The sequence below is a fragment of the Pogona vitticeps genome, chromosome 1 (genome assembly GCF_051106095.1).
Source record: "Pogona vitticeps strain Pit_001003342236 chromosome 1, PviZW2.1, whole genome shotgun sequence".
Lineage (NCBI taxonomy): Eukaryota > Metazoa > Chordata > Lepidosauria > Squamata > Agamidae > Pogona > Pogona vitticeps.
In genome coordinates this window covers 85,524,143-85,534,680 of record NC_135783.1, presented here as the reverse complement: position 1 = coordinate 85,534,680, position 10,538 = coordinate 85,524,143, and the positions used below count along the sequence as shown (strand labels likewise).

The window sequence follows — 10,538 nt, the reverse complement described above, 5'->3', positions numbered from 1 at the left end:
AAGGGAAAGGTCTCCCACCATGCATGCATTCCCTCTCACCTGGAAAAGCTATTAGTAAGAAGGGACGCTATGGGTTTCAGGAAGCTAGACAGTGAGCCTGTGGGCAACAGGTTGTCCATTAGGGAATGTTTCTTGAAGACACTGCATATTGACCAGAGGACATATGTATTACAAAATGTGTGTATTGATAGTGTGTGTTTATGGTGTCCATGTAGAGTTCAGCAGACAATGAAACAGGCGTGTGACTTGACCAACACCTGCCTTAAGATGCAATGATAGACATTTTCTTGGGAGTACATCTGATTGAAAACAATGGGACTTACTTTTGAGCAGACTTTCATTAGACTGCACTGTATATTACTTTGCCTGCAACACAAGAGTGAACACCAGAGAACTATTTACTAAATGTCCACTTACCATGTTGTGTATACAATATGTAACTCTATCAAGGTAAACGGACCATCTATGGCATGTAGTTATGTTAGGTAGTGACAAGGTATTTGTATCAGAAATCAAGAAAACCAGAAAAGTGGCAGCATTCTCTTCACCACCAGCTTAAGATAGTCACATAAAATGTGTCTAACAAACACTGTGATAAATTGCCAGTTGATAACTTGGAATATGCTCACAAATCTGCCTAAAGGCCACCAAGTGCCAGTGCAGCAAGGAGTGTGTTTGTTTGCTTATGAGTACGAGTGTGACCCAATTTTACTCTCCTGTCCCAGGGAAATTCTCCAAGTTCCTCCGCTCCTCTGTTGCCAAGTTGGCAGTCTGCAAAGCGTTCGGCAGTCTCCATCACATCCCATAAAAAATTGTTTTAATCTGATCCAGATCAGCTGCATCCAGAATCTTGCAACAGTCTACCAGCCCCCGCCCACTCGCATTAACACTTCCTTTTCTCCCAGTCTTTTATTTCTGGACCACCCAAACCCTCGCGGTCTACATTTAAAAGGAGATGTCTTTGCCTGCAGGTAAAGAAGTCATCATCTCCTGCCTCCCTGGGCTTCTTCTGTGCCTAGAACTGCCCCGTTAGGAAGGGCGTTCTAGGTTGTTTTCTGTGTGAGAGACAGACTTTGAAAGGTTCCCGACTCGCTTTCTCCCCCCCCCTCCCCGCCCACCTTTGTCAGCTGTGTTCTCTTGTTATTGCTCTTTCCCAATATACTCCCTGACTTTCTGGGCACGACCTTCTCGTTCTTCCCTTATCTCCCGTCCAGGCACAGCGTGGGTCGCCCCCGCCCCGCCCGCTTTCCCCGCCGAATTTGTGCTGAGCCTCCTCCACGTTGGAAGGCTTCCCCGATTGTTCATTGTGTCTTGTGACCCTCCTCGGGCCATGTGGGCCCGGCTGAGGGAATAAGACAGCCAGGCCGGCGGAGGAGAGGCGTGTCCTTTCGGGGGGGGGTCCCCTCCCTTGTGGCAGCGGGGCCTTCGCCTCCTGCTCCTCCTCCTCCTCCTCGTCTCAGGCAGAGGCTCTCTCTCCTCTTCACGGTCACTTCGCCAGCCCGGGAGAGGAGGAAGAGCGAGCCGGGTTTGCCGCTATGACGCGGCCAAGTTTGCCTCCGCTCTTGGTCCTCACCGCCTTGCTGAGCCGGTGCGGCTCTCAAGTCCGGCAGCAGCAGCAGCAGCAGCAGCCCCCAGCGGCGCCGCAGCAACGAGGTACAGTAAAAGGCTTGGCGGCGTGGCAAGCGGTTCCTCAGAGAGGTGCAGTGTGTCATCTTTGAGGGGCGTCTTGGCGCCCAACCACAACCCACTGCTTCGGGGTGGCAGCGCCCCGCGCCTCCATCCCTGGGCTTCCCTCCTCGCCTGGGCTCGTTCTGAGCTTTCTCCTCAGGACACCCCTGGAGAAGCCAATTTTTGGGGCTGAGGCTTTGGCGCGGAGCAGCCCGGACCCGCGCCTCGCAGATGGACCGACCAAGAGGCACTTTGTGAGACCGAAAAGCAGGCTCCTAAGTTTTCTGAGTCTGGAGAAAGTTTTAAGCAGGCAGCCGGGTTTGAACGGCCAGAGGGCAAATATATTTTCAGTTCTCCTTCCCCCCCCACAACTTTCATTCTTTCTTTCTGGATCTGGGGTGCCATTGAGAGGAAATACGATTTCTTAAAAGGGGGGGGCACCCCCAGGGCTCACCCTTGCAAAATAGCCTTCTATTTTCAGGTTTTCAAATGGGAGGGGCTCATTATGCCCTCTCCCTGTACTAATGCTAATTACTAGATTAATACTTATTCTTTCAGGAGGCTTTGAGCTTCAGAGTATAACCATCTTACTCACTATGTATGAACCTATGAGTTTGGACAACATCCTTAAGGAACACTTTTCGACCTTCTGACAGACCATTTCCAATGTATAAAATGCATCGTCCCCAAGTAATGAGATATGGAAATTAAGTCAGGTTCAGTGGATGCAGCAAGGTGACAATGGTTGTCTACAGGGGAGTCTATAAAAGTAAACTAAGTATCCCATGACTTTTTCCCCATGAAATTTTTATTTGTTTGGTACACACACCTGTGTCTGCTGATTCTTCACTGTGAACTGCTTAAGTGGATAACCAATTCCCAATATTTTGGTGGGAGATGACTTAAAACTATATAAGACGTGTGCAGTTTTAACTCCTACGGAAGTGAAATAATTGTGTCTAGGACTGCAGTCTTAGCTCTTGAAGGCAAAGTGTTGTAGAGAAAAAAAGTGTAATTAAAGTCCCTTGACAGGGAAAGCTGGACCATGATTTTAAGATAGGTATTTAAAAGAAAATCAAAATCCTTAGACCCATCCAAGGATTTTCTGCCCATTTTAGATGAGAGAGTTAGGAATTTAAAACTTGTAAAGTTGGAGGCTTTGTGATCCTAAAGCAGCTGGGGTCTTTATGGTAATTTTAACTCTTGGAGATGACTAAAGCTTGGTTAAAGCTGGAATCCTAAGCATACATACTTAGTAATCAGTGCCATTGAAATTAATGGTCCTTACTTGGAAGCATATGTACACAGGATAGGGCCACATATGCCTTCATAGAAATATACAGTGGGGAAGTGAGGTCACTTAGATATGTTGACTACATTTGGAAATTGACTCAGTGAAAACATAGAACAGGCAGTCACATTTTAAAATAGCACGTTTAAAATACATTGGGATATATATTCCCTGCTGTTGCTCAGCCGAGGGTGTAACTTCCAGCTATAGAAATACCTATTTTCACATTTTTGTCACCTTCTCTTAGTACCAATGCTGTCATTATTTATACATGATCATCACTTTATATGTCACATCAAAGAAAGACAGGTTGTGGCCCTGGTGAGGTTACCATTTCTAAACTTCAGCAGGAGAGAAGAGAAGGGATAAAAGGAGAACGACAGGATTAATGAAGGAAATGCAACTACAGTACATTGGATTCATTACCATGGAGGTTGTGAACTATGTAAAGAAATGTAAAGTGATAGCCTCCATGCATAAGATAGGCATGGCAGGGTATGAAGAGATAGAAAGATGAAGAGGACATAGGTAATAGTGAGCTTTGGTGTCTTTAATGAGGAACTTTGGTTATTAATATGGGAAGGCAGGCTTTAAATAGAATCCAGGAATAGCAGATGCATTTCTAAGCCATGGTTCTACAGGCATATTTGTCTGGCGTTGTCCACCTCCTGTCGCCTGTCAAATCTGGACTGTTAAAGAAAACAGGAATCCAAGATGCTAGTTAGGGAAATATCACTTATGTTTGTTGTTGCTGCTGCTGCTGCTGCTCTTATTGTTACATCTTTCTGAAATATTGTGGTCTGTTATTTGAGGACAGACACCCATTACCACCACAATATGTCACATTTTTAAAATGCTTGTAGGGATAAATCTCTTTAACACATCAGTCCTTGTAGTGATCAAAAGGTTTTTACATTTATAACTTACTTTTCTTACAAGGATCTCAAAGTTGTGAACATGGTCTCCATGTTTTTATCCTCATAACGACCCCGTGAGGCAGACTAGCAGAGGTAGTAATTGGCTCATTGCTCCAAGGGAAATTGGGTCCACACCGATACTCATAAACATACATGGGCCATTTTCGCTGCAGCTTGTGGTTTCCCATTGATGCCACAATTAAATGCTTTGCATGCCTTAAAGCTTCCCAAGGAAGGTAGCTCTATGCCCTTTTCATTTCCCAAAAAGAGTGGCTTAAAATACATGAAACTGGCTTCTCAAGGCACCTGATGCAGAAATAAGCAAAAGTGTGATGTTAACATGTTTAAACTAATAGCAGCATCTTCTCTGGGCTCTAACCATTACTTTTCTATTCTTTTTGAATCATCCTGTATTTTGAGTTATTACTGTTATGTGCCGTCATATTGCCCCCAACTTCTGGTGACCCTATGAATGAGCAATATCCAGATGGGATGTCCTTTGTTGTTGCATTTCCAAGTCTTAGTCTTCCTCTGATTTCTTGGCTGCAGTTTCCATTTTGACTAATGATTGAACCAAGGTATATAAAATATCTAACTATTTTAATTTATTCATTGTCAGTTTTAAAGTTGTGAAGTTCTTTTGTAGTCATGATTTTTGTTGTCTTAATGTTCAGCTGCAGTCCCACCTTGGCCATTTCTTATTTCAATACTGGTTATGCATCAGGACAATCAAGTGCTGAGGCACACCCATTTCTTTCAGAACAACACATTATTTCTCATGATCTACATCAGTGGTTCCCAATGTTGGGTAATCCAAGTGATCTTAGACTGCAATCCCTAGAAGCCTTCACCACCAGCTGTGTTGTCCGGGGTTTCTGGGAGTTGCAGTCCAAGAACACCTGGGTTACCCAACATTGGGAACCATTATCTACACAGTCAGAGGCTTTGCTGTAGTCTATAAAGCAGATTGATCTTCTTCTGAAATTCTTTGGTATGCTCCAGCAGTCAGCAGAACCATATAAGGTAAAAGCCTTTGTTACAACACCTTGAGCATCACTTTTCTGAGTTACCATCATGCATTTTGATTGAAGAGACAACTGCAAGACTGCTAGGCAGTGCAATCAATAACAGAAGAGTGCCAATTATTGTAAATTTTCCTCTAATATAATGTTGTGTGTGTTCTGTGCCGTGAAGTTGGAACCAACTTATAATGACCCTAATATCACACTTGCAAGGTAAGTGCGATATTTAAGGAGTGTTCACCAGTTCTACTTCCCCAGTGAGTTTTCATGGCTGAACAGAGATTTGAATCCTGTTCTCCACAGTCCTAATCCATTATTCTAGCCACAACACCACACTGGCCATCAGCATAATGTTAGATACAGTAAAATAATATTTACCAGGAAAATAATGCTGTACATAAACACTGAAACACAAAGAGCACTTATTTAGCTTAGGCATTTTGGTATATACAGTGGTGCCTTGACTTACGAACTTAATCCGTATCGGAATGGCGTTCGTATGTCAAAACATTCGTAAGTCAAAGCACCATTTCCCATTGAAATGCATGGGAATGGGATTAATCCGTTCTAGCATTTTTAAAAAATACCAAAAATATATAAATAAAACACTAAAAGCCCTTGGGACTGCAAGAAACAAGTAAACAAACAACACACAAACATAACCCCACCAGTCCAATCCCACCCTGCAAAAGCCACCCAAAAGAGTTTTTAAAAGGCAAAAAGCAGCACCTTACCTCAAAATGAGGTCTCCTCTGAAGCCTCCCGGCCATGCTCAGCTGCCTGGGCTCCACCGCCGCTGAAACCGCCGTCACCAGGAGCCCTCCAGGAGGCCTCCTGGGCTTCCATCGCTGCCTGGCCTGGGCTCTGCCACTCTGCCCAGCCAGCATGGGTCCTCGCCTCCTGACCGGGCTCTGGCTCCCGGAGTCCGGCTGGGAAGTGAGCAGCGCAGACAAACCCAGCACCGGGAGCCAGAGCCCGGCTGGGATCCCTTTCCCAAACCGTTGGGTGAAAGAGCTACTGTACAAAGAAGCAGCCCCTTCACCACCAATGGTTAGTCTGTTTGAATTTCCCGCCCCTTTTCCCTGCCTTTTTCCTTTTGTAAGTCAAAGCTCAGTTCGCAAGTCAAAGCAAAATTTTGCGAACGGAGCTGTTTGTAAGTCAAAATGTTCATAGGTCAAGGCATTCATAAGTCAAGGCACCACTGTATTGTTGAGCACAATGTCTAAGACATTTTGGGTCATGACATAGTTGAGACTTCTACAAGATTTCTGGATGGTTATTAAAATGTAGAATTCCAGCACATCTTGCACTGGAGACAGTTCACTCGTCTGCAATTTGACTTTTAAAGTAATCTGGAGACTTCTGCAGTCAAAACCTGGAGTTAATTTAATATTTAGTTCATAGCTTCATATGTTGCTTATTGTTTTGACTGAAGCATTTACACACACGCACCGCCTTTGAAAATTTTAAGACTATATCAGCCCTACCTAAGAAAATAGTGTTCTGAGCAGTGGCCCCCAAACTTTTTGACACTGTGGACTGGTTGGGGGGATGGGGTCCATGTGTGGGGGTGGGGCACCCCCTACTCATGCACATGTGCGAAGGGGCAGGGGCACTCGCACAAAGGAGAAGGGCACTCGTGCGGCACACACGCATGCATGCGTGAAGGGGGGTGCTTATGGGGGCATGCATGCACTTGTGCGCATGTCCAGAGGGCCTGTGCAGTGGGTATCTGGGGGAGTGCATGCGGAGGGGGGGAAGATCTGATGCATCCTATTGATAAAAAGTGTTCTACTAAAATAGTTATGGCAGAGTGTATTTTTTAAAATACAAGATTAATCATGTATCTTGTATTTTGTTTCTTCCACTTTTAATAGTTATCTGTGACTAATCACTGAATAAACATTTTAGCAATTGTATATGGAGGATCACGGTATGACCAAAGTATATCAAAGTGATGTGGCTGCAATGTTTCTGTATATGTAGGAGATCTGGAATGGACCTCAAGAGATGGGAAACCCTGACATCTGAGCATTCAGCCTGGAGGCAGGCGTTGCATCATGGCCTCTCCCAATTTGAAGAGACCCTTGTCCAGCAGGCCGAGGCAAAGAGACAGTCATGAAAGCGACAAAATCAGGGAGCTGGACAGGGGACAGATTGCATTTGTCTTCAGTGTGGAAGGGATTGTCACTTCTCGGCCACACTAGATGCTGTTCCAAGTCCTCCATACAGAGCACATTACCATAATCTTTCGAGACTGAAGGATGCCTAACTAAGGAGATCTGGAGAACAGGACCACAGTATACAAATCTGCATAGGCTGATTTATATCTATGCATACAAATTAAAAAACTTGCTGGGATATACAGTGGTGCCCCGCTTAATGCTTACCCCGCATGACGTCGAAATCACTTTATGATGAGTTTTTTGCAATCGATATTGCGATTGTAAAACGATGATTCCAATGGGTTTTTTTGCTTGATGTCGATTAGGAGCCTGCTTCGCGAACCATTTGTTCGCTAAACGATGATTTTTCTGGCTCCGCAAAATGGCTTCCCTTCGTAAAATGGCTTCCCTTCCTTTGCAAAATGGCTGTTTTCTGGATCCCTGCTTCGGAAGACAGCGTTTTAAAACAGCTGATCGGCGGTTCTCTATGGGCAATCTTCGCTGGACGATGAGGTATTTTCCGATTGGAACACACTGACTGGTTTTCAATGCATTCCAATGGGTTTTTTCGCTTGACGACAATTTCACTTAACAGCGATTTTCCTGGAACAGATTATCGTCGTCAAGCGGGGCACCACTGTATTTTCATTTCAATGAAAGTAGGGTCAGAAATTAATTTATTTTAAAATAAATTTGAGTCATCACCCAAACCAGATTATCTCAATTACAATTAATTTGTAAGTGAGAGGAGTTCAGTGAGTTAAATATTTAGCTGCAGAGGCAGAGGTTGGAAGCTTGATTCCCCATTGTGGCGCTTTGTGAGAAGAGCCAGCCTATGTGGCCTTAAGCAGCCTGGACCAGAGTGCCTCCAGATGAAGGGAATGGTAAACCACTTCTGAGGATTCAATGCCTAGAAAATCTTGGAATGGGTCATAATGAGTCGTAATAAACTTGACAGCATGTAGTTTTTGTAACTATTGTTAGTATCCTGTTATGTAGTTCCTTCTGTGCAATGGAAGTGATGATACCAGCTGTAGCAGATTGCCACTAATGGAATAATTCCATTTTTTTCAGTCTCACGGTGTGCACAGACTCTGAAATAAAAAGGAACTCTTTAGTTGGTTGCAGTTTTGCATGATCAGTAATGTCACTCCAATTGTTGAGGCAGAGCTATATAATAAGATAGTGACTATAGTGTAAAAAAAACAGAAAAAAGGAGCAGCTGATAAGTTTATCTTTCAGAAGTCTATCACTCAAACAAACTTTCAAACCACAAAACACCGTGTGCATCAACATGGAGTTCAGAAATTTAATTTAGTGCTAATCCAGAAGTAAGACAAGTGTGACTCAAGAGCTAACTTCCAATTGATTTCTCAGTTCTCATCCAAATGCAATCAACATGTAATTAATTAACAATATAATAAGTCAATTCCCCATTCATCAATCATCATTATGGTCATGAATTCAGATAAAATAATGTGGGGCCTATTTCCATGGGGAGGTGTCACAATTTGGCTGGTGAAAAGAAAGTCAGCTTGAGGATGGAGCAGAGGAAATAGAAAAAAATAATACTTTTAAAAGGCTTTCTTTGGTTTCAGTAAAAGGTTCCCCCATTTGCAATCTTAATTGTTGTTTAGGCTAGTAGGGAAGGGGCACAGCATACAGAAGAGTGATAGCTAACTCTTTTAATCCCAGCTGTGATGCACATGGACATTTCTGCTTAAAAAATTCTCCAATTGTTATCAGTGTGGGAGATGCAGCACATGGAGAGGTAAAGATTAACTGGCCCTACCACAGCTGCAATCCTTCTTGAAAATAGTTTCTTTCATGACAGATAAGTAAAAGTGGGGAAGCCTCTTCATTGGCATAGATATTCAGTGCTTTGGGGAACAGATCTGATGTTCTGAGAAACAGAGTATTTTATTTATTGCATTTTTATGCTCCCTTTCTTCCACTGAAGACTCACTCATTGTAAAAGTTTTCCGTTGTCACCAAACAGACAGGAGAGAGGAGCCCAGCCTAGCTTCATAGGGAAGAGCATTCCATAATCTGGGGGCCAACATCAAGGAGGCCCTCTCTCAAAACCCTGTCAAACATGCCTATATAGGCCATGGAATGAAAAGGCGGCCTCCTCAGACTATCATAAGACCCGAGGAGGACTGTGTGGGGAGATACGGTACATCAGATAGTCAGGACCAAAATTGTGCAGGACTTCGTAGGTCTTAGCTAGCACTTCCAATTGGGTTGAGAAACAGACTGGAAATCAGTGAAGCTCCTGTAACAAGTGAGTTGCATGTGCCTAAATTTTCTGAATAGTCTTCAAAGACAGCCCCATATTGACTGCATTGCAGTAACTGAAGTGGCATATAACTGAAGCATCTGTTGCTGTAGAGTAGGGTCCAGATTTACAATCTCCCAACAATGTCACTGCAAACAAAAATGCAGATTCCATTTTTGGAAGAATGAAGTGAGGGATTTCTAGCGTGATGAGGAAGCACTTGCACGATATGTGATAAACACTGTTAGAGATAACCTTCTAAATGACATCCATCAATGCTTTTCATTGTTGGCCTTTAGATAGAAGTGCAAGGTTTATCCAGTGCAAGTGCCTGAATAGAAAGTAAAATGCAGGGCTTATTCTTACCCTGTGTTTGTTTATTTTTTTTTCAGTACAATGTAGCCAAGGCTAAGCATGTGTTTATGTTTGTGAAGGAGAGATAAACTAAAAAGAAAAGGAACAGAGTGAGCCATGTCAAAGCAAAAGAGAGAAATAGAAAGAAGAAAGATGATAATAGAAAGTGGGGAATTGAGTGTGGAGGAAGAGGAAGGAAAGGAATGGAAGAGGGAAGAAGAAAAGATTGAAATCTGTTTGGTGGAAGAGGGAGGAGGAAAAAGAGAGGAGGAGTTAATTTTGCCTGTGTGGGAAGAGTATATAGGAGATAAAAGTGGGAGGAGATAGTTCATTATATCCAGCAGAGAGAGTATGAAGGAGGAGAGGAATAGAGAGATAAAAAAGGTGAACACAAATATGAAAGAGTGTGCAGGTTATTAGAAGATTTCCCTAATTTGAAGATAGGAAGCTTACTGCCTAACCCGACCTATCAAAGGAAAAGGGAACATCGACCAAGGCGCTAGAATGGACAGTTGTGGTCTTTCCACACAGACAAGATCACTTGAGGAAGGTGATCTGGCCAAATCAATCCTTCAACCAACTACTACCAGAAGGAGATTGGGCCAGACACCTGTGCTGTGGAACAATATGCGTGGTTCGCAGTGCTCCAATGAGGAAACCCACCGACTGGGAACATTTTGGACCAGGCCCTCAATGAACCTCATCAATTTTCAAAGCGAGTTTTCATCTTCACATTATGGGCAGTTACCGGATCTCAGTTGTTTCGAACTCATAGAAGTTGTTGTAGAATCACCAAATGCTAAAACAAATAAATCTGTTGATATTTCAAAAGAGACCCAGTTG

At 43.5% G+C, this 10,538-nt stretch overlaps 1 protein-coding gene across 1 annotated transcript in view; it reads left to right on the top strand.

Moving 5' to 3' along the window:
* The first annotated feature begins 1,447 nt into the window (after positions 1-1,447).
* LAMA2 (laminin subunit alpha 2) overlaps positions 1,448-10,538 on the top strand; it is a 535,204-nt gene continuing 526,113 nt past the window's right edge. The window contains exon 1 of the mRNA XM_072996866.2: positions 1,448-1,653. Within this exon, the coding sequence (XP_072852967.2) occupies positions 1,536-1,653 (118 nt within the window). The 5' untranslated portion in view covers positions 1,448-1,535. The remainder of the gene's footprint in view (positions 1,654-10,538) is intronic.